The sequence below is a fragment of the Pseudophryne corroboree genome, chromosome 8, assembly GCF_028390025.1.
Source record: "Pseudophryne corroboree isolate aPseCor3 chromosome 8, aPseCor3.hap2, whole genome shotgun sequence".
Taxonomy (NCBI): domain Eukaryota; kingdom Metazoa; phylum Chordata; class Amphibia; order Anura; family Myobatrachidae; genus Pseudophryne; species Pseudophryne corroboree.
Genome location: NC_086451.1, coordinates 450,883,221 through 450,908,319, shown reverse-complemented (window position 1 = coordinate 450,908,319; position 25,099 = coordinate 450,883,221). Strand labels below are relative to the sequence as shown.

The window sequence follows — 25,099 nt, the reverse complement described above, 5'->3', positions numbered from 1 at the left end:
TACCTGAGTGTGTATATACAGACTTCAGGATAGCCTCCTGCTTTCTATCCGCAGGCTCCTTTAGGGCGGCCGTATCCGGAGACGGTAGTGCCATCTTCTTTGACAAGCGTGTGAGCTCTTGATCCACCCTAGGGGATGTCTCCCAACGTATCCTGTCCTCTGGTGGGAAAGGGTACACCATTAGCAACTTTTTAGAAATCACTAATTTCTTATCGGGGGAAGCCCACGCTTCTTCACACACTTCATTCAACTCATCAGATGGGGGGAAAAACCACTGGTTGCTTTTTCTCCCCAAACATAATACCCTTTTTTGTGGTACCTGGGTTAATGTCAGAAATGTGCAACACATTTTTCATTGCCGTAATCATGTAACGGGTGGCCCTATTGGAATGTACACTAGTCTCATCGTCGTCGACACTGGAGTCAGTATCCGTGTCGACATCTGTGTCTGCCATCTGAGGTAGCGGGCGTTTTTGAGCCCCTGATGGCTTTTGAGACGCCTGGGCAGGCACGGGCTGAGAAGCCGGCTGTCCCACATCTGCTATGTCGTCAAACCTTTTATGTAAGGAGTTGACACTGTCGCGTAATTTCTTCCACATATCCATCCACTCATGTGTCGACCCCGCAGGGGGTGACATCACATTTATCGGCACCTGCTCCACCTCCACATAAGCCTCCTCATCAAACATGTCGACACAGCCGTACCGACACACCGCACACACACAGGGAATGCTCTGACTGAGGACAGGACCCCACAAAGTCCTTTGGGGAGACAGAGAGAGAGTATGCCAGCACACACCACAGCACTATATAATGCAGGGAGTTACACTACACAAGTGATTTACCCTATAGCCGCTATATATATAGTATTTGCGCCTAAATTTAGTGCCCCCCCCCTCTCTTTTTTACCCTATTGAGCCTGGAAACTGCAGGGGAGAGCCTGGGGAGCGTCATTCCAGCGGAGCTGTGAGAGGAAATGGCGCCAGTGTGCTGAGGGAGATAGCCCCGCCCCTTTTTCGGCAGACTTCTCCCGCTCTTATAATAATAATGTGGCAGGGGTATTTTACACATATATAGCTTCTTAGGCTATATTATGTGTGATTAGCCACTTTAAGGTACTCTAATTGCTGCCCAGGGCCCCCCCCCCAACGCCCTGCACCCATCAGTGACCGGTGTATGTGGTGTGCACAGGGAGCAATGGCGCACAGCTGCAGTGCTGTGCGCTACCTTAATGAAGACCGGAGTCTTCAGCCGCCGATTTCCGTGAAGATCTTCATGCTTCTGGCTCTGCAAGGGGGACGGCGGCGCAGCTCCGGGACCGGACGACCGAGGCTGGGCCTGTGTTCGATCCCTCTGGAGCTAATGGTGTCCAGTAGCCTAGAAGCCCAAGCTAGCTGCAAGCAGGTAGGTTCGCTTCTCTCCCCTAAGTCCCTCGTTGCAGTGAGTCTGTTGCCAGCAGATCTCACTGAAAATAAAAAACCTAATAAATACTTTCTTTACTAGAAGCTCAGGAGAGCCCCTAGTGTGCAACCAGCTCGAGCCGGGCACAGATTCTAACTGAGGTCTGGAGGAGGGGCATAGAGGGAGGAGCCAGTGCACACCAGGTAGTTCTAATTCTTTCTTAGAGTGCCCAGTCTCCTTCGGAGCCCGCTATTCCCCATGGTCCTTACGGAGTTCCCAGCATCCACTAGGACGTCAGAGAAACCTAGGTGTTTATTTTTATGACATTAGCAAATGATATCACTGCTAGAACCTGATTGGCTGCAGACTGCTCTGCCTTCTGCACGTGGAAAGTTCATGTCAATGGCACCATGTACCATAAAAAGTATGTATATATGTAGCAGTGCAGATATAGAATTATATATATTTATATATATATTTATTTTTTATTCGTAATTAAATCTTTTGTGGGTTTTAAGGTCAATGAAAACCAAACAAATCTATAAACGCATGCCTGGAAGTATACCTCCGATAAATCACATAGCTTGAATTAAAATGTATTCAAGGTCCTAAAAGCCCACTCCCTGAGTCTTCTTACTAGATTTCATTACTAGAAAGAATATGCACTGTTAAAGATGCCACTTTCCACATTACCACAACTTTTGAGAGTACTGCCTACAGAAGTATTCTGTAAAAGCGTTAGGCTGGGGGTGGGGGCAGGGCTTAGGACATCAAACATTTTGGACCTTTCAGCATGACTGCCGTGTGGCTTAAATGGCCAGATCAAACAGGGCACCAATAACCTGGTAACCAGAGGAGAACCAGAACCAAAAGGACCTTAAATCCCCTTTATTATTACATTCTTAAACAATTGTGTAATTCAGTTCTCGACCATGTGCCCTAGTGACGTTCTGCTATACTCCCGGGAACTGCAGTAGCCCAACGTTGTCATCTTTCCTGATCATCTCTGTGGGGTACGACGAAAAACTGGAGATGTCAGTGGCCACATAATATTGGTGAGTCAACATCAGAGTCCCTTCCATGGGTTCCTAACATTTTGTTAGCCCTCCCACCAAACAGCTAGAGTTTTCCTCCTTGATCAGGACCTGATTCTTGGTCTCAACGCTTGTCCAACAGCGAATATTTTCAAGCATAACGTGAATGTAATCGCGTGAAATGAGGCCGTAGGAAATGACAGTTCTTTGTGCAATATATATGGCTCTGATCTCAGTAAAGGTGTGTACACACGGTGAGATATTTTCTTTCGATTTTGACTATATAGTCAAAATCTCAAGAAAAGTTAGTGCAGATCGCAAGGTGAAAGTCACCTTGCGATTCCGATTAGTTCCCGATGCGCGGTCCTGCCAGGGCGGCATCGCAAGAAAAGATAGACTGTGCAGGCAAGTCAATCCTTGCTAGATCGGTGTACTATCTAGTTCAGGGGTGGGCAATTATTTCAGCTGAGGGGCCATTTCACATTTCCTGTCAGTATCCGAGGGCCACAAACAAAATAGCATCTCCCCCCACTTGACAAAAATATAGGGACGTGGCTTCATGTGGAAGAGGTGTGGGCAAAAAATAATACAGATTCATATAAGGCTGCACAATAGTCTCCATTATTCAAATTGCGCCACAGAGCGCCACTTACACACATTACACCAGGTACAGCAGGTAGAGCCCCCTTTTACACACATTACACCAGGTAGAGACCCTTTTACACACATTACACCAGGTAGAGACCCTTTTACACACATTACACCAGGTAGAGACCCTTTTACACACATTACGGCAGGTAGAGACCCTTTTACACACATTACGGCAGGTAGAGCCCCCTTTTACACACATTACGGCAGGTAGAGCCCCCTTTTACACATTACACCAGGTAGAGCCCCCTTTTACACATTAACATTTTATTTAGGATAATTATTGCGCAGCAAGCAAATTATCCAGTGTCTTATAGCCCCTGGGGAAAGGTGTGACACAGTGATAGAACACGGGGGGTGTGACACAGTGACAGAACATGGTGGAGGTGACACAGTGACAGAACACGGGGGGTGTGACACAGTGACAGAACACGGGGGGTGTGACACAGTGACAGAACACGGGGGGTGTGACACAGTGACAGAACACGGGGGGGTGACACCAGTGGTGTCAGAAGGCGGGTGCGACCGGCAATCGGGTGTCCCCCTCGGACGGGGTGACACCAAAGTGCCAGCTCTTCTGCTGTGACAGGAGCAGAGTGCTGCAGTGAGAATCTCCTGCAGCACTCGGCTCCTGTCACAGATAAGAGCCGGCACACACACAGTCCAGTCTCCGGGGTCAGCCAGCATCTTTGGGGAAGCTGGACATGCCCCCGGAGCGAAAGAGAAAAGACCCGCCAGGCCACGACCCTTCAAAATTAGGTCACACCCCCTTTTCGGGCACCACGCGGCCCAAGTGTGGGGAGGGGGGGTGTAATAGTACAGAGTGCGCTCCGGGTGATGCCTCTGGGCGACACGGTGACAGAACACGGGGGGGGGGGGGGGGGCGACACGGTGACAGAACACGGGGGGGGGGGGGGGGGGTGTGACACGGTGACAGGACACGGGGGGGTGACACGGTGACAGAACATTGGGGGGTGACACGGTGACAGAACATGGGGGGGGGGTGACAGAACACGAGGGTGACACGGTGACAGAACACAGGAGGGGATGGTACAGCGAGAGCTAAAGTTCTCTCCCCGCAACCTAAAAATAGTCTGACGCCACTGCCCGCACATACAAATATACACACACTATCACACACACACACACTTTCTTTCACTTTTCCCATTTACTTACTGATCTGGCTGGCAGTGGCAGGAAGGATGGATCTGTACCAGTCAGCCTCTTGTCCCGTGTAGCTCCGCCCCCTAAGGTCCCGTGTAGCCCGCCCCCTCATCGGCACAAAGCTCCGCCCCCTTTTCGGCTGAACACAGCCGTTGTCACTGTGGACGGGAGGAGGAGGCTGCTACAACGCAGCAGGGGAGAGAGGCGCCGCCAGCAGCTAGGAGGTACTGCAGTGCAGAGCAATGACAAGCTGCTCAGCCGGTCGGGCTGCTTGTCATTACTTGCTGGTGGGAGGCTGTGGGCCGTACAGGATCGGTTTGCGAGCCGCATCCGGCCTGCGGGCCGTATTTTGACCACCCCTAATCTAGTTCATCTCACATATGCCAAAATCGTAAGCACACACAGTGCATATCTCAAGAAAAGTTAGTCAAAATCTGTGCTATCTGGGCTCCAGGGAGTTCAAGGGAAATCGCAAGTGAAAATGGGGCATGGCAAGGATCTCACCGTGTGTACATACCCTAAGTCCCTCACATTGGGGGTAATTCAGAGTTGATCGCAGCAGGAAATTTGTTAGCAGTTGGGCAAAACCATGTGCACTGCAGGGGAGGCAGATATAACATGTGCAGAGAGAGTTAGATTTGGGTGGGGTGTGTTCAATCTGCAATCTAATTTGCAGTGTAAAAATAAAGCAGCCAGTATTTACCCAGCACAGAAACAAAATAACCCACCCAAATCTAACTCTGCACATGTTATATCTGCCCCCCCCCCTGCAGTGCACATGGTTTTGCCCAACTGCTAACAAAGTTACTGCTGCGATCAACTCTGAATTACCCCCATTGTGCAAACTGAAGTAATGTGAGTTCAAGAGCATCTCCCCATGGTAAGCTCCTTTCTCCTGTGCAGCTCACTGGCGTGTGTGCTCCAAGAGATAACATACTTTGGGCCTGATGCAGAGTGAACCAAATCTATGCGACTGCACAGCCCCCATCCATCCACTGCTGAAGGCGCAGTCTATCAGCACGCAATTGACTGGTCTTATCCTTAGTGCAAGAAACCACCCGTATTGCTTCATGTGCTCACCTCGGAACGGCCAGTGATTCCATTAGCATGCCCGTGCCAAAGTTATTCTACGTACATATGCCTGGTTGCCGCCCAGTTCATTCCAACTCAGCCACAAGTTGTGATGCGACAGATACGTACAACCCTGAAATGCCCTAAATTGTCTATGCAGGCCCCGACTCGTGCACAATCTGCTGCAAGTCACAAGTATATAACAAGTTGACTGAAAGTGTCCTGGACTCCCTGGATCAGTGGCAGAGCAAGCTGGCTTGTGTAGTTAAATGGCAGCTGGAGAGCCGCTTATTGCCCACCCCTGCTCTAGAACCTTGAGGTAGCAACGTCAGACTCTCCAGCCTCTGTGGAGAAAGACAAATAAGCATGCCTTGCCATAGTTTTTGAGAGCACTAGCAGCAAAAGTATGGCAGGGCATGCTGGTATATGCAGTTCCACAACAGCTGTCGTGCTGCGTGTCGTCTTTTTTTTTTTAATATGGTTTCAATACATGTCTGTTTTAAGTTAACATACTTCGTGTAATACACATAAAAATAAGAATTTACTCACCGGTAATTCTATTTCTCACAGTCCGTAGTGGATGCTGGGGACTCCGTAAGGACCATGGGGATTAGCGGCTCCGCAGGAGACTGGGCACAACTACAAAGAAAGCTTTTAGACTACTGGTGTGCACTGGCTCCTCCCACTAAGACCGTCCTCCAGACCTCAGTTAGGATACTGTGCCCGGAAGAGCTGACACAATTAGGAAGGATTTTGAATCCCGGGTAAGACTCATACCAGCCACACCAATCACACCGTATAACTCGTGATACTATACCCAGTTAACAGCATGATAACAACTGAGCCTCTCAACAGATAGCTCAACAATAACCCTTTAGTTAAGCAATAACTATATACAAGTATTGCAGACAATCCGCACTTGGGATGGGCGCCCAGCATCCACTACGGACTATGAGAAATAGAATTAACGGTGAGTAAATTCTTATTTTCTCTAACGTCCTAAGTGGATGCTGGGGACTCCGTAAGGACCATGGGGATTATACCAAAGCTCCCAAACGGGCGGGAGAGTGCGGATGACTCTGCAGCACCGAATGAGAGAACTCCAGGTCCTCCTCAGCCAGGGTATCAAATTTGTAGAATTTAGCAAACGTGTTTGCCCCTGACCAAGTAGCAGCTCGGCAAAGTTGAAGAGCCGAGACCCCTCGGGCAGCCGCCCAAGAAGAGCCCACTTTCCTTGTGGAATGGGCTTTTACCGATTTAGGATGCGGCAGTCCAGCCGCAGAATGTGCAAGCTGAATCGTACTACAGATCCAGCGAGCAATAGTCTGCTTAGAAGCAGGTGCACCCAACATGTTGGGCGCATACAGGATAAAAAGCGAGTCAGTCTTCCTGACTCCAGCTGTCCTGGAAACATAAATTTTTAGGGCCCTGACTACATCCAACAACTTGGAAGCCTCCAAGTCATTCGTAGCCGCAGGCACCACGATAGGTTGGTTCAGATGAAAAGCCGATACCACTTTGGGGAGAAACTGGGGACGAGTCCTCAATTCTGCCCTATCCATATGGAAAATCAGATAAGGGCTTTTACATGACAAAGCCGCCAATTCTGACACCCGCCTGGCCGAAGCCAAGGCCAACAACATTACCACTTTCCACGTGAGATATTTTAAATCCACGGTTTTCAGTGGCTCAAACCAATGTGACTTTAGGAAATCCAACACCACGTTGAGATCCCAAGGTGCCACTGGAGGCACAAAAGGGGGCTGAATATGCAGCACTCCCTTAACAAAAGTCTGAACTTCAGGTAGTGAAGCCAATTCTCTCTGGAAGAAAATCGATAGAGCCGAAATCTGGACCTTAATGGAACCCAATTTAAGGCCCATAGTCACCCCTGACTGTAGGAAGTGCAGGAACCGGCCCAGCTGAAATTCTTCCGTTGGGGCCTTCCTGGCCTCACACCACGCAACATATTTTCGCCATATGCGGTGATAATGGTTCGCGGTTACTTCTTTCCTAGCTTTTATCAGCGTAGGAATGACTTCCTCCGGAATGCCCTTTTCCTTCAGGATCCGGTGTTCAACCGCCATGCCGTTAAACGCAGCCGCGGTAAGTCTTGGAACAGACAGGGCCCCTGCTGCAGCAGGTCCTGCCTGAGCGGTAGAGGCCATGGGTCCTCTGACATTTCTTGAAGTTCCGGATACCACGCTCTTCTTGGCCAATCCGGAACAATGAGTATAGTTCTTACTCCTCTTCTCCTTATTATCCTCAGTACCTTTGGTATGAGAGGAAGAGGAGGGAACACATAAACCGATCGGTACACCCACGGTGTTACCAGAGCGTCCACAGCTATCGCCTGCGGGTCTCTTAACCTGGCGCAATATTTTTCTAGCTTTTTGTTTAGGCGGGACGCCATCATGTCCACCTGTGGTTTTTCCCAACGGTTTACAATCATTTGAAAGACTTCTGGATGAAGTCCCCACTCTCCCGGGTGGAGGTCGTGCCTGCTGAGGAAGTCTGCTTCCCAGTTGTCCACTCCCGGAATGAACACTGCTGACAGTGCTATCACGTGATTTTTCCGCCCATCGGAGAATCCTTGTGGCTTCTGCCATCGCCGTCCTGCTTCTCGTGCCGCCCTGTCGATTTACATGGGCGACCGCCGTGATGTTGTCTGACTGGATCAGTACCAGCTGGTTTAGAAGCAGGGGTTTTGCCTGACTTAGGGCATTGTAAATGGCCCTTAGTTCCAGAAAATTTATGTGCAGGGAAGTCTCCTGACTTGACCATAGTCCTTGGAAGTTTCTTCCCTGTGTGACTGCTCCCCAGCCTCGAAGGCTGGCATCCGTGGTCACCAGGACCCAGTCCTGTATGCCGAATCTGCGGCCCTCTTGAAGATGAGCACTCTGCAGCCACCACAGCAGACACACCCTTGTCCTTGGAGACAGGATTATCAGACGATGCATCTGAAGATGCGATCCGGACCACTTGTCCAACAGGTCCCACTGAAAGGTTCTTGCATGAAACCTGCCGAATGGAATCGCTTCGTAGGAAGCTACCATTTTTCCCAGGATCCGCGTGCAGTGATGCACCGACACCTGTTTTGGTTTTAGGAGGCCTCTGACTAGAGATGACAGCTCCTTGGCCTTCTCCTCCGGGAGAAACACTTTTCTCTGTTCTGTGTCCAGAACCATCCCTAGGAACAGCAGGCGTGTCGTAGGGACCAGCTGTGACTTTGGAATGTTTAGAATCCAGCCGTGCTGTTGCAGCACTTCCCGAGATAGTGCTACCCCTACCAATAACTGTTCTCTGGACCTCGCCTTTATCAGGAGATCGTCCAAGTACGGGATAATTAAAACTCCCTTCCTTCGAAGGAGTATCATCATTTCCGCCATTACCTTGGTAAAGACCCTCGGAGCAGAGGAGAGACCGAACGGCAACGTCTGGAATTGGTAATGACAATCTTGTACCACAAACCTGAGGTACTCCTGGTGAGGATGGTAAATGGGGACATGTAGGTAAGCATCCTTGATGTCCAGCGATACCATGTAATCTCCCTCGTCCAGGCTCGCAATAACCGCCTAGAGCGATTCCATCTTGAACTTGAATTTTTTGATATATGTGTTCAAGGATTTCAAATTTAAAACGGGTCTCACCGAACCGTCCGGTTTCGGTACCACAAACATTGTGGAATAGTAACCCCTTCTTTGTTGAAGTAGGGGCACCTTTACTATCACTTGTTGTGAATACAGCTTTTGAATTGCCTGTAACACTGCCTCCCTGCCTGAGGGAGTGGTTGGCAAGGCAGATTTGAGGAAACGGCGGGGGGGAGACGTCTCGAATTCCAGTTTGTACCCCTGAGATACTATTTGAATTATCCAGGGATCCACCCGTGAGCGAGCCTACTGCTTGCTGAAATGCTTGAGACGGGCCCCCACCGTACCTGGCTCTGCCTGTGGAGCCCCAGCGTCATGCTGAAGACTTTGAGGAAGCGGGGAGGACTTTTGCTCCTGGGAACTGGCTGTATGCTGCAGCTTTTTCCCCTCTACCTCTGCCTCTGGGCAGAAAGGACGCGCCTTTAACCCGCTTGCCCCTATTGGGCCGAAAGGACTGTACCTGATAATACGGTGCTTTCTTTGGTTGTGAGGGAACATGGGGCAAAAATGTAGACTTCCCAGCTGTTGCTGTGGAAACGAGGTCCGAGAGACCATCCCCGAACAATTCCTCACCCTTATAAGGCAGAACTTCCATGTGTCGTTTGGAATCTGCATCACCTGTCCACTGCCGAGTCCATAACCCTCTCCTGGCAGAAATGGACATTGCACTAATTTTGGATGCCAGCCGGCAAATATCCCTCTGTGCATCCCTCATGTATAAAAGTGCGTCTTTTATATGCTCTACGTTCAGCAAAATAGTGTCCCTGTCTAGGGTATCTATATTTTCTGACAGGGAATCTGACCACGCAGCAGCAGCGCTGCACATCCAGGCTGCAGCTATAGCCGGTCTCAGTATCACACCTGTGTGTGTATATATAGATTTCAGGATAGCCTCCTGCTTTCTATCAGCAGATTCCTTCAGGGCGGCCGTATCCGGAGACGGTAGTGCCACCTTCTTCGACAAGCGTGTGAGCGCTTTATCCACCCTAGGGGATGTTTCCCAGCGTGACCTATCCTCTGGCGGGAAAGGGTACGCCATTAGTAACCTCTTAGAAATTACCAGCTTTTTATCAGGGGAAGCCCACGCTTCATCACACACTTCGTTTAACTCTTCAGATGGAGGAAAAGCTACTGGTAGTTTTTTCTCTCCAAACATTATACCCTTTTTTGTGGTACCGGGGGTATCATCAGAAATGTGCAACACATTTTTCATTGCCTCAATCATGTAACGTGTGGCCCTACTGGAAGTTACATTAGTCTCATCGTCGTAGACACTGGAGTCAGTATCCGTGTCGACATCTGTGTCAACCATCTGAGGTAGCGGGCGTTTCAGAGCCCCTGATGGTTTTTGAGACGCCTGGGCAGGCACAGGCTGAGAAGCCGGCTGTCCCACATTAGGTATGTCGTCAAACCTTTTATGTAAGGAGTCGACACTATCACGTAATTCCTTCCACAGCACCATCCACTCAGGTGTCGACCCCGCAGGGGGTGACATCACATTTACAGGTATCTGCTCCGCCTCCACATAAGCCTCCTCATCAAACATGTCGACACAGCCGTACCGACACACCGCAAACACACAGGGAATGCTCCGACAGAGGACAGGACCCCACAAAGCCCTTTGGGGAGACAGAGAGAGAGTATGCCAGCACACACCAGAGCGCTATATAACACTGGGATCCCACTATCAATGAGTGTTTTCCCTGTAGCTGCTTTTTTATATATATTAAGCTGGCCATACATCAGGACGATATCTTTCCAACCAGCCAACTAGTTGGCTGGTTGGAAAGATAATCTGGCAGTGTGTGGGAGCAAACGATTATCAGCCGTTTGCTCCCACACGCTGAAAAACGGACAGAAACGGTCTGTCCAACTAGTTGGGAAAATCAAACCTGTTTGATTTTCCCAACCAATCGTTCAGGTGTAGGGGAAACTTTCCCCCCAACTGAACGATAAGTAGGCGGACACTGCCTGCTAGTGTCCGCCTACTGTGCCGGCAGCATGAAAAGCCCCCCCCCCCAATCACCTGTGACAGCGGGCTGTGCAGTGCAGGGTCTGAAAAGGGGGCGGAGCTACGGCGGCATGAGGGGGCGGAGCTACACGGGACCAGACAGCTTTGCAGTGACGGCCAGCCAGACTTGGTAAGTGGAGGGTGAGAGAGAAGTGTGTGTGTGTGTGTATGTATATATGTGTGTGTGTGTGTGTATGTGTGTTTGTATATATGTGTGTGTGTGTGTGTGTTTGTTTGTATATATATATATGTGTGTGTGTGTGTGTGTGTTTGTATATATGTGAAGTGTGTGTGTGTGTAAGGTGGGGTGTGTGTGTGTGTGTGTGTGTGTGTGTGTGTCTGTATATATGTGTGAATTGTGTGTGTGTGAGGTATGTCTGTGTGCGCGCGCTTTATGGACGCCACTGCTAGGGGGGCCATTACATGCAAGGACGCTACTACTATAGGAGGGGCATTACGTATAAGGACGCTACTACTATAGGGGGGGCATTACGTATAAGGACGCTACTATTGCTGGGGGGGGCATTACATATAACGATACTACTGCTGGGGGGGCATTATGTATAAGGACGCTACTATTACTGGGGGGGCATTACCTATAACAATGCTACTACTACTGGGGGGCATTATGTATAAGAACGCTACTACTACATGGGGGCATTACATATAAAGATGCTACTACTACTACTGGGGGGGCATTATGTATAAGAACGCTACTACTACATGGGGGCATTACATATAAAGATGCTACTACTACTGGGGGGCATTATGTATAAGAACGCTACTACTACATGGGGGCATTACATATAAAGATGCTACTACTACTGGGGGGCATTATGTATAAGAACGCTACTACTACATGGGGGCATTACATATAAAGATGCTACTACTACTGGGGGGGCATTATGTATAAGAACGCTACTACTACATGGGGGCATTACATATAAAGATGCTACTACTACTGGGGGGGCATTATGTATAAGAACGCTACTACTACATGGGGGCATTACATATAAAGATGCTACTACTACTGGGGGGGCATTATGTATAAGAACGCTACTACTACATGGGGGCATTACATATAAAGATGCTACTACTACTGGGGGGGCATTATGTATAAGAACGCTACTACTACAGGGGGGCATTACATATAAGGACGCTACTACTACAGGGGGGCATTACATATAAGGACGCTACTACTGGGGGGGCATTATGTATAAGGACTCTTACTACTGGGGGGCATTATGTATAAGGACGGTGCTACTACTACTGGGAGGGCATTACATGTAAGGATGCTACTACTACTGGGGGGGCATTATGTATAAGGGCGGTACTACTACTGCGGGAACATTACGTATAAGGATGCTACTACTACAGGGGTGGCATTACGTATAAGGACGCTGGATCAGATGAGTATAATTATCTTTTATTTTCAGGTACCCGTGGATTCTACTTGGAGAAGAGGACCGACTGCTTCGTGTCAACATAGGTAAGTATGTGTGTGTCGACATGTGTGAAATAAAGTTTTACTGTCACGGTGTGTGTCTCCTGTTTTTATTTGGGTATTTTTTTTCCATTAGAACTGCAGGTACCAGCGGGCTCGTTTTTCTCCCGCATGCTGGTACTTGTGGTTCTCCAAGTACCAGCTCGCAGGGGAGGCTTGCTGGGACTTGTAGTACTACTGGAAAAAACAATATTCTTTAAATTTTCTCAAGGCTATCAGCCCCCCATCCGCAGCCTTTGGATGGGGGGGGGGGGGGGGGGGGGGGGGGACAGCCTCGGGCTTCACCCCTGGCCCTTGGGTGGCTGGGGGGGGGGGGGGGGACCCCTTGATTGAAGTGGTCCCCACTCCCCCAGGGTACCCCGGCCAGGGGTGACTAGTTGGATATTTAATGCCATGGCCGCAGGGCACTGTATAAAAGTGACCCCCGGCTGTGGCATTATCTGTCCAGCTAGTGGAGCCTGATGCTGGTGTAAAAAATATGGGGGACCCCTACTCTTTTTGTCCCCCGTATTTTTTGCACCAGCACCAGGCGCAGAGCCCGGTGCTGGTTTTAAAAATACGGGGGATCCCCTGTCCGTTTTTCCCCCGGATTTTTAGAACCAGGACCGGCTCGAAGAGCCCGAGGCTGGTTATGCGTTGGAGGGGGGACCCCACGCAAATTTTTTTTGGGTTTTTCCCATTCCATTTAAAAAAAAAAATATATATATATATATATATATATATATATATATATATATATATATATATATATATATAATAATAATAATCTTTTTAAAAATATGTAAATAATACTTGTGCCTCCAAAAAAGAGGGCACCAGGCAAGCTGTACATTTTACTACATTGGGAGTGCCGAATATATATATATTTGCCTTGGCAGCCCAACCATGCTGGTATCCATAGTTCAGTATAAAAATAAGTAAATCTAATAAATGTATGGTGGTGAAAGAAAAGCCCAGTTTCACTGAAAAAAAGACACTTCTGCATGTTTTGAAATTAAAAAACAAAACAAAACTGAAGAACTGTAGGCAGGCACTGTCCGCCTACTTCGGTGACATCACAAGTTGGACAGAAGTTGGAAGGTTGGTTGGTCTGATGAAAAGTTGGTTAGATGTGTGGAGCACTGGTAAAAAGTTGGTGAGATGTGTGGGGCACTGTTTTAGTTGAACAGACAAGTTGGATGGTTGGAAGTTTGGAGTGTTGGAGAAAAGTTGGTCTGATGTATGGCTAGCATTACATATATATATATATATATATCTATACTGCGCCTAAATTTAGTGCCCCCCCTCTCTTTTTTACCCTTCTGTAGTATTCTCAGACTGCAGGGGAGAGCCAGGGAGCTTCCTTCCAGCGGAACTGTGAGGGAAAAATGGCGCCAGTGTGCTGAGGGAGAAGCCCCGCCCCCTTTTCGGCTGACTTTCTCCCGCTTTTTCTGTGATACTGGCAGGGGTAATTTTACATCTATATAGCCTCTGGGACTATATATGATGTATATTTTGCCAGCCAAGGTGTTATCTATTGCCCTCAGGGCGCCCCCCCCCCCAGCGCCCTGCATCCATCAGTGACCGAAGTATGAGGTGTACATGAGGAGCAATGGCGCACAGCTGCAGTGCTGTGCGCTACCTTGGTGAAGACTGAAGTCTTCTGCCGCCGAATTTCCGGACCTTCTTCGTGCTTCTGGCTCTGTAAGGGGGACGGCGGCGCGGCTCCGGGAACGAACACCAAGGTCGGGTCCTGCGGTCGATCCCTCTGGAGCTAATGGTGTCCAGTAGCCTAAGAAGCCCAAACTACCACCTGTTAGGTAGGTTCGCTTCTTCTCCCCTTAGTCCCTCGCTGCAGTGAGTCTGTTGCCAGCAGATCTCACTGAAAATAAAAAACCTAAATAAATATACTTTCTTTCTAGGTGCTCAGGAGAGCCCCTAGTGTGCATCCAGCTCGGCCGGGCACAAGAATCTAACTGAGGTCTGGAGGAGGGTCTTAGTGGGAGGAGCCAGTGCACACCAGTTGTCTAAAAGCTTTCTTTGCAGTTGTGCCCAGTCTCCTGCGGAGCCGCTAATCCCCATGGTCCTTACGGAGTCCCCAGCATCCACTTAGGACGTTAGAGAAAATAAGATTTTACTTACCGATAAATCTATTTCTCGGAGTCCGTAGTGGATGCTGGGGTTCCTGAAAGGACCATGGGGAATAGCGGCTCCGCAGGAGACAGGGCACAAAAAGTAAAGCTTTTCCGATCAGGTGGTGTGCACTGGCTCCTCCCCCTATGACCCTCCTCCAGACTCCAGTTAGGTACTGTGCCCGGACGAGCGTACACAATAAGGGAGGATTTTGAATCCCGGGTAAGACTCATACCAGCCACACCAATCACACCGTACAACTTGTGATCTAAACCCAGTTAACAGTATGATAACAGCGGAGCCTCTGAAAGATGGCTTCCTTCAACAATAACCCGAATTAGTTAACAATAACTATGTACAATTTATGCAGATAATCCGCACTTGGGATGGGCGCCCAGCATCCACTACGGACTCCGAGAAATAGATTTATCGGTAAGTAAAATCTTATTTTCTCTATCGTCCTAGTGGATGCTGGGGTTCCTGAAAGGACCATGGGGATTATACCAAAGCTCCCAAACGGGCGGGAGAGTGCGGATGACTCTGCAGCACCGAATGAGAGAACTCCAGGTCCTCCTTAGCCAGAGTATCAAATTTGTAAAATTTTACAAACGTGTTCTCCCCTGACCACGTAGCTGCTCGGCAAAGTTGTAATGCCGAGACCCCTCGGGCAGCCGCCCAAGATGAGCCCACCTTCCTTGTGGAGTGGGCCTTGACAGATTTAGGCTGTGGCAGGCCTGCCACAGAATGTGCAAGTTGGATTGTGCTACAGATCCAACGAGCAATCGTCTGCTTAGACGCAGGAGCACCCATCTTGTTGGGTGCATACAATATAAACAACGAGTCAGATTTTCTGACTCCAGCTGTCCTTGCAATATATATTTTTAATGCTCTGACAACGTCCAGTAACTTGGAGTCCTCCAAGTCACTTGTAGCCGCAGGCACTACAATAGGCTGGTTCAGATGAAATGCTGACACCACCTTAGGGAGAAAATGCGGACGAGTCCGCAGTTCTGCCCTGTCCGAATGGAAAATCAGATATGGGCTTTTGTAAGATAAAGCTGCCAATTCTGACACTCTCCTGGCAGAAGCCAGGGCTAGAAGCATGGTCACTTTCCATGTGAGATATTTCAAATCCACCTTTTTTAGTGGTTCAAACCAATGAGATTTTAGGAAGTCCAAAACCACCTTGAGATCCCACGGTGCCACTGGAGGCACCACAGGAGGCTGTATATGCAGCACTCCCTTAACAAAGGTCTGGACTTCAGGGACTGAAGCCAATTCTTTTTGAAAGAAAATCGACAGGGCCGAAATTTGAACCTTAATAGATCCCAATTTGAGACCCATTGACAATCCTGATTGCAGGAAATGTAGGAATCGACCCAGTTGAAATTCCTCCGTCGGAGCACTCCGATCTTCGCACCACGCAACATATTTTCGCCAAATTCGGTGATAATGTTGCACGGTTACTTCCTTCCTTGCTTTAATCAAAGTAGGAATGACTTCTTCCGGCATGCCTTTTTCCTTTAGGATCCGGCGTTCAACCGCCATGCCGTCAAACGCAGCCGCGGTAAGTCTTGAAACAGACAGGGACCCTGCTGAAGCAAGTCCCTCCTTAGAGGTAGAGGCCACGGATCTTCCGTGATCATCTCTTGAAGTTCCGGGTACCAAGTCCTCCTTGGCCAATCCGGAACCACTAGTATCGTTCTTACGCCTCTTTGCCGTATAATTCTCAATACTTTTGGTATGAGAGGCAGAGGAGGAAACACATACACCGACTGGTACACCCAAGGCGTTACCAGCGCGTCCACAGCTATTGCCTGCGGATCTCTTGACCTGGCGCAATACCTGTCCAGTTTTTTGTTGAGGCGAGACGCCATCATGTCCACCATTGGTCTTTCCCAACGGGTTACCAGCATGTGGAAGACTTCTGGATGAAGACCCCACTCTCCCGGGTGAAGATCGTGTCTGCTGAGGAAGTCTGCTTCCCAGTTGTCCACTCCCGGGATGAACACTGCTGACAGTGCTATCACATGATTCTCTGCCCAGCGAAGAATCCTTGCAGCTTCTGCCATTGCACTCCTGCTTCTTGTGCCGCCCTGTCTGTTCACATGGGCGACTGCCGTGATGTTGTCCGACTGGATCAACACAGGTTTTCCCTGAAGCAGAGGTTCTGCCTGGCTTAGAGCATTGTATATTGCTCTTAGTTCCAGAATGTTTATGTGAAGAGACGTTTCCAGGCTCGTCCATACTCCCTGGAAGTTTCTTCCTTGTGTGACTGCTCCCCAGCCTCTCAGGCTGGCGTCCGTGGTCACCAGGATCCAATCCTGTATGCCGAATCTGCGGCCCTCCAATAGATGAGCACTCTGCAACCACCACAGAAGAGACACCCTTGTCCTTGGAGACAGGGTTATCCGTAGGTGCATCTGAAGATGCGACCCTGACCATTTGTCCAACAGATCCCTTTGGAAAATTCTTGCGTGGAATCTGCCGAATGGAATTGCTTCGTAAGAAGCCACCATTTTTCCCAGGACTCTTGTGCATTGATGTACAGACACCTTTCCTGGTTTTAGGAGGTTCCTGACAAGCTCGGATAACTCCTTGGCTTTTTCCTCCGGGAGAAAAACCTTTTTCTGAACCGTGTCCAGAATCATCCCTAGGAACAGCAGACGAGTTGTCGGCATTAACTGGGATTTTGGAATATTCAGAATCCACCCGTGCTGTTTTAGCACTTCTTGAGACAGTGCTAATCCCATCTCTAGCTGTTCTCTGGACCTCGCCCTTATTAGGAGATCGTCCAAGTATGGGATAATTAATACGCCTTTTCTTCGAAGAAGAATCATCATCTCGGCCATTACCTTTGTAAAGATCCGAGGTGCCGTGGACAATCCGAACGGCAGCGTCTGAAACTGATAGTGACAGTTTTGTACAACGAACCTGAGGTACCCCTGGTGTGAGGGGTAAATTGGAACGTGGAGATACGCATCCTTGATGTCCAAGGATACCATAAAGTCCCCCTCTTCCAGGTTCGCTATCACTGCTCTGAGTGACTCCATTTTGAACTTGAACTTCTTTATGTACAGGTTCAAGGACTTCAGATTTAGAATAGGCCTTACCGAGCCATCCGGCTTCGGTACCACAAAAAGAGTGGAATAATACCCCTTCCCTTGTTGCAGAAGAGGTACCTTGACTATCACCTGCTGAGAGTACAGCTTGTGAATGGCTTCCAACACCGTCTCCCTTTCGGAGGGGGACGTTGGTAAAGCAGACTTCAGGAAACGGCGAGGTGGATCTGTCTCTAATTCCAACCTGTATCCCTGAGATATTATCTGCAGGATCCAGGGATCTACTTGCGAGTGAGCCCACTGCGCGCTGTAATTTTTGAGACGACCCCCCACCGTCCCCGAGTCCGCTTGAGAAACCCCAGCGTCATGCTGAGGCTTTTGTAGAAGCCGGGGAGGGCTTCTGATCCTGGGAAGGAGCTGCGTGTTGCTGTCTCTTCCCTCGACCTTTGCCTCGTGGCAGATATGAATAGCCCTTTGCTCTCTTATTTTTAAAGGAACGAAAGGGCTGCGGTTGAAAAGTCGGTGCCTTTTTCTGTTGGGGAGTGACTTGAGGTAGAAAGGTGGATTTCCCGGCTGTAGCCGTGGCCACCAAATCTGATAGACCGACTCCAAATAACTCCTCCCCCTTATACGGCAAAACTTCCATATGCCGTTTTGAATCCGCATCGCCTGTCCACTGTCGCGTCCATAAAGCTCTTCTGGCCGAAATGGACATAGCACTTACCCGTGATGCCAGTGTGCATATATCCCTCTGTGCATCACGCATATAAAGAAATGCATCCTTTATTTGTTCTAACGACAGTAAAATATTGTCCCTGTCCAGGGTATCAATATTTTCAATCAGGGACTCTGACCAAACTACCCCCGCACTGCCCATCCAGGCAGTTGCTACAGCTGGTCGTAGTATAACACCTGCATGTGTGTATATACTTTTTTGGATATTTTCCATCCTCCTATCTGATGGATCTTTAAGTGCGGCCGTCTCAGGAGAGGGTAACGCCACTTGTTTAGATAAGCGTGTTAGCGCCTTGTCCACCCTAGGAGGTGTTTCCCAGCGCTCCCTAACCTCTGGCGGGAAAGGGTATAATGCCAATAATTTCTTTGAAATTATCAGCTTTTTATCAGGGGCAACCCACGCTTCATTACACACGTCATTTAGTTCTTCTGATTCAGGAAAAACTATAGGTAGTTTTTTCATACCCCACATAATACCCTGTTTAGTGGTACCTGTAGTATCAGCTAAATGTAACGCCTCCTTCATTGCCAAAATCATATAACGTGTGGCCCTACTGGAAAATACGGTTGATTCGTCACCGTCACCACTGGAGTCATCGCCTGTGTCTGGGTCTGTGTCGACCGACTGAGGCAAAGGGCGTTTCACAGCCCCTGACGGTGTTTGAGTCGCCTGGACAGGCACTAATTGATTGTCCGGCCGTCTCATGTCGTCAAACGACTGCTTTAGCGTGTTGACACTATCCCGTAGTTCCATAAATAAAGGCATCCATTCTGGTGTCGACCCCCTAGGAGGTGACATCCCCATATTTGGCAATTGCTCCGCCTCCACACCAATATCGTCCTCATACATGTCGACACACACGTACCGACACACAGGGAATGCTCCTAATGAAGACAGGACCCACTAGCCCTTTGGGGAGACAGAGGGAGAGTTTGCCAGCACACACCAAAAGCGCTATATATATATCAGGGATAGCCTTATAATAAGTGCTCCCTTATAGCTGCTTTGTTATATCAAAATATCGCCATAAATGTGCCCCCCCCTCTCTGTTTTACCCTGTTTCTGTAGTGCAGTGCAGGGGAGAGACTTGGGAGCCGTCCTGACCAGCGGAGCTGTGAGAGGAAATGGCGCCGTGTGCTGAGGAGATAGGCCCCGCCCCTTTTCCGGCGGGCTCGTCTCCTGCTATTTAGAAAAATTAGGCAGGGGTTAAATATCTCCATATAGCCTCTAGGGCTATATGTGAGGTATTTTTAGCCTTTATAGGTACTCATTTGCCTCCCAGGGCGCCCCCCTCCCAGCGCCCTGCACCCTCAGTGACTGCCGTGTGAAGTGTGCTGAGAGGAAAATGGCGCACAGCTGCAGTGCTGTGCGCTACCTTTAGAAGACTGCAGGAGTCTTCAGCCGCCGATTCTGGACCTCTTCTGACTTCAGCATCTGCAAGGGGGCCGGCGGCGCGGCTCCGGTGACCATCCAGGCTGTACCTGTGATCGTCCCTCTGGAGCTTGATGTCCAGTAGCCAAGAAGCCAATCCATCCTGCACGCAGGTGAGTTGACTCCTTCTCCCCTCAGTCCCTCGCTGCAGTGATCCTGTTGCCAGCAGGAATCACTGTAAAATAAAAAACCTAGCTAAACTTTTTCTAAGCAGCTCTTTAGGAGAGCCACCTAGATTGCACCCTTCTCGGCCGGGCACAAAAATCTAACTGGAGTCTGGAGGAGGGTCATAGGGGGAGGAGCCAGTGCACACCACCTGATCGGAAAAGCTTTACTTTTTGTGCCCTGTCTCCTGCGGAGCCGCTATTCCCCATGGTCCTTTCAGGAACCCCAGCATCCACTAGGACGATAGAGAAATGATGGTTATGATTTTGGGAACCAATTAAAAAGTACGCACAGCTTAATGTGGTTTGATGGCAAAGTCAACTTATTTTTATAGACATTCATTCCTGCTGCAATATGTGGTGTTATATTGAAACAGTAACTGCTATAATGTAGTTTACATATCCCAGATTGCAAAATTACCACCTTTATTCATCCCAAATTACCTAGAACCAGAACTGTCCCCTTGCTTACCAATCTGTCTTTGCTTTCATGCATTTCCTCTTCAGGTGTACGTCACCCTGGTCACTCCCGTTGTACTTTACAATCCCATTCTCCGTCCGCGTAGGCGAAGGGATCTTTTTCCTCTTCCTGCTTGGCGTACTCTCTTCCTTGATCTTCCTGTGTTTAATGGAGTCTTTGAGGAATATCTTACTTTTGTCACGTTTTAGGCGAGGCACACTAGAGTTTTCCATTTCTGTGGCTGCATCAACTCCCTTGCTGTTGCCCAAAGGGGACATGTCACAGTCCGTGTTCACTTCACCACTGTCCACGTCCAATGCACAACGTCCCACATCACCACCGGAGGGACTTTGATTTTTGACACTAGTATCTACACAGTCCTGTTCCATCTCAGTGGTAGTGGATTCCTCAATACTCCGCACCTCAGTGTCTATCCTCGTTCTACTTTGCTCACAAGGTTCGTCAGTATATTCACTAGTTGAACAATCTTTGCTGACGCTCTCAGACGGCGACAATGGCTCAGTTTCAGGTACTGTCCTCTCATCGCCACTTTCCCCCAGTGAAATATCTGCTACTTCGGAGAGGTTTTCCTCACCTGACTCATCACCTTCATTTTGCTCCGCCAATGAGTCCTTGATATCTGGTAATAAATTATTTTTCCCATCCGCTGACTTCCCAGAACCCTCTATCTGTCCGATAGGTGGCTCACACTCCAAAGGCACTTCTGCATCCTCTTTCTCGTCCTTTCCTTTCACATCACTATTTTCGTCCTCCACCTCCGTGTGATCCTCAAGGCTGGTCTCACCAGAGGTCATATTCTGATTTGCCCCATCTTCCTCTTCCCTAGTGTTCTCATCCTCGATCTTGGCCGAGGTTGTGGTGTCATTACATTGTAGTCCAATAGTGTCAGAAGGCCGTACGTCCTCTTCCGACTCCAAAGATGTATTTATGGATTCTTTATCATTTGACAAAGACGTAGAGGCTGGAGAGGATTCCTGTCCTGTTGCTTCTTCTGCCTCCTCAATAAGGTCTTCATCTCCATCCTCCTCTCCTTTCTCGCCATCCTCCTCTCCTCCTGAAATGACCTGTGGGTCAGACGCTGTATCCATGTTCGGGTCGGCATCGTTTTCTTGGTCACCAGGACTTTCTTCTGGATGACAGAGGAACACAGTAGAGATTACGTTATATATTATTTTATGTGTGTCAGAAAAGATCTAGGGGCCTATGTATTAATAATGACTAACAGTCAATATCGCATGGGATATTTTCATTTTGAAAGAAAACTGCCCCCCTATGTACTAACGTTAACGGCTATCCGTACGATTTACATCCACCAAACATTGGAGGTGTGTCATATTTGTGAAGGACTCCTCCAGGGGAATCAGACACCCCGGGACTCGGCCAGAAGCAGTAGGAGAGGGATCAGAAGAAATTTTTGTTTTTCAGAATTTGGCACATAGTGGTTAGATCATATTCTCCATTGATAATAATTGGGTCTGCGATCTTATAGTTACACTTTGGCAGAAGATTTCTGAGAAATCACTTGCATAAGGCTGTTTCGTACATAGCGCTGAAACAAAATTATGTTTCTGCATAATTTTACGAAAAAGCGCCTTGACAATTGGGACTCAGAGCTTAGATCTCTATAAAATTATATTTAATTGAAGTAGTCCTGGGTTTGGACTGTTCATACACTAATTTGTATTGCTCAGCTAAAGTCTGTCACTAAATATACCAGGTAAAAACATTTGCCTTTTCTGCAAAATGTACACGAACAGGATACTGGCTTGTTACACTACATGGTCAAAAGTAATTAAGACATCCAACGAGCTTGTTGAACATCTAATTTTAAAATCATGGGCACGAATATGTATTTGGCCTCCCCCTCTTCGTTGCTATAACAGCCTCCACTCTTCTTGGAAAGCTTTCCCCTACGTTTAGGAACATGAATTTTGCACCCATTCAGCCACAAGAGCCAGTGCAGGCCGATCAAATTCTTCCACACCAAACTCAGACCGTTTTTTGATGGACTTGGCTTTTGCGCACAGAGTTCAGCGTCATAATGACACAGAAAAGGATCTTCCCCAAACTCGTGCCACAAACTTAGAAGCTCACATTTCCCTAGAGTGTTACTGTATGCTGTATCATTAATAATTCCCTTCACCGGAACTACTTAGTGCAGGGAAAAGCATGAAATGACATTACACCACTCCGGCTGATGTTTGACAATGCAGATTATGATCTGAGCGACTGGTCAGCCATGGAAACCCACGCCACAAAGCTCCCAATGAACAGCTATTGTGCTGATGTTTGTTATCAGAGACAGTGTGGAACGCTAATGAATGTAGGTCCAAACACCAATTAGAAGGGTGCTCAGATACTTTTGATCATATAGTGTATCTGGCCACTTTGTGGCATTATGAACGTGAAAGAAAAGAAAGTGTGTTTAGTTAAACAATAATTATTTTTTTTTTAATCTTTGGCATTTTCAAAGTTTTGCGCCTCAATCATTTTCCCGACTCACCTTCCTCTTCTCCATCCTCACCATCTTCAATTTGCTCACACTGCTTTAACTCCTCCTCAATATCGGTGTCAGAGTCATCAGACTCTTCCTCCTCCTCCTCGTCTGATGCTGGCGATGAGGAACGCCTACTGCTATAGGCCCCCTAAGAGTGTTTAGCAGAAAAAAAAAAAAAAGATATTGATGCAATTGGCATAAAGCAGAACTAAGTCCCTAAAACTGTCATGTGAACCAATAGGGAGGAAACGGTGCTGAAAATAGCTGGTTGTTAACTGTACGTTAAAGTTTCCAGTACATTGCATGATGCTAAAAGGAAGTTTAAAGAGAACAAACAATAAAAGGTCTATGCAGTTTAAACTTAAAGTGCGCCTTAAATAAAGAGGACTATCCTTGTATATCTTTTTACGTTAGAAATTTATCTAACCCATTTTTAAACTAATTGACTGAGTCCGCCATTACAACCTTCTCTGGCAATGAATTTCATATTCGTATTGCCCTTACAGTGAAGATTCCCTTCCTGCGCAGAGTATGACATTTCCTCTCCTCAAGCCTAAGTGGGTGTCCGCGCGTTTTGTGTAGAGGTCTCTTATTAATAAAAATCACTTGATAGCTCTGTGTTTTGCCCCTTTATATATTTGTAAATATTAATCATATCTCCTCTTATAGGCCCTACACATTAGGCAATTTCACTGAACGATATGAACGTTCTCGTTCATTAATGAACAAGTACTCGTTCATCATTGGTGCCGGGTCGCTTATGGATTCAGGCCAATATGGACAATATCGTTCATAATAGCATGCACTGCTATGGAGCCGGGTGACAGGGGCAGTGAAGAAACTTCACTCCCCCCCTGACCCATCTACCGTATCGGCTGTCGGGCAGCTCGGCGGCGGGTAGCCGAATGTGTAGGGCCCATTAGTCATCTCATTTCTAGTGTAAACATATGTAACCTAGAAACCCTCTCATCATAGTCCAGTGTCTCCAACCCCTTAATCAATTTGGTAGCTCACCTCTGGACCTTTTAAAGTTCAAACATGTCTCTTTAATATTGGTGTGGTGCCCAGAACTGTACGCAATACTCAAGATGCGGCCGTACCAATGACTTGTACAGTGGCTGGATTACGCTCTCATCCCTTATCTCAATTCCCCTTTTAATGGATGCCAACACCTTATTTGCCTTTGCTGCTGCACTTTGACATTGTGTAATGCTGCTGAACCTCTCAATGAACACCCCAAATCCTTTTCTAATACCATTTCCCCTATATATGGGATGGCTTGCAGTGTTTACAACGCGTATGAACAATAGTAGGACTTGCCTCTGCTTTTAGGGCCACCTTTATCAGTAATAATACATTTTGCAGAGGTTATTCCTACATGTCTAAGTTAATGTATGAACCCTTCTGAAAACACTACGGATCTGAAACCAGACCAGATGACTGCGGCCTTATTGGATAGCTCTAGTTGCCCCAAGCGTCACCACCCTTCTGCTGACCTATACCACTGTTTATGGGCCTGACCCTTAACTAGACATTTTTGGCTGTCAGTCTGGAGATTTGCCTCTACCCACTTCGTTAACTACATTCCCCTTACCCTGAATGGGCACTTTTTGGACTTTTGCCACTAGGTGTTAAGCTGGGTACACATTAGCCGACCAGCAAACAATGCAATGTCGTCATAGATTTCCCTTGAATTCCCAAACAAACCATATAGTGCATACACACGGTGCAATCTTTCAAAAGATATCATGAGTCGACACATCCAGGAGTATGTGGTAGTGGACGATATCCTCAGATTGAGCAGCACGTAGGGACGACTAGAAGATGTTGCCGACGACCACGGGGGCGTGCAAGTAGAGCGTACACACTTGACGATTTGCATGATTTCTCGTTCCGATCAAATTGTTTGAAATATTGTCTACTGTGTACCCAGCTGTAGAATCTCTAGATACAAAATACATTATAGCTGACTGTTTCTACGGCATCTATGGATCCAAAGGTCTTCCCATCTTTAGAGCTCTTAAAGGAAAAACATATTTTTCTATATCACATGGACTGGCTGGAGACATCTCTAAAGAAGAAAACCAGTACCAAAAATGTATTGGGTACTGTAAATGGGAACGTTTCATTGAT

The 25,099-nt window shown here is 48.0% G+C and overlaps 1 protein-coding gene across 4 annotated transcripts in view; it reads right to left on the bottom strand.

The window, feature by feature from the left end:
- DAXX (death domain associated protein) overlaps positions 1 to 25,099 on the bottom strand; it is a 98,921-nt gene that overhangs the window by 13,883 nt on the left and 59,939 nt on the right. For 3 of the 4 annotated variants that reach the window (XM_063938243.1, XM_063938246.1, XM_063938244.1), the window contains exons 5-6: positions 22,973 to 23,114; positions 20,461 to 21,598 (exon numbers count right to left, since the gene is read on the bottom strand). In XM_063938243.1, the coding sequence (XP_063794313.1) occupies positions 20,461 to 21,598; positions 22,973 to 23,114 (1,280 nt within the window). The remainder of the gene's footprint in view (positions 1 to 20,460; positions 21,599 to 22,972; positions 23,115 to 25,099) is intronic. The other variant, XM_063938245.1, reaches the window with a different exon arrangement.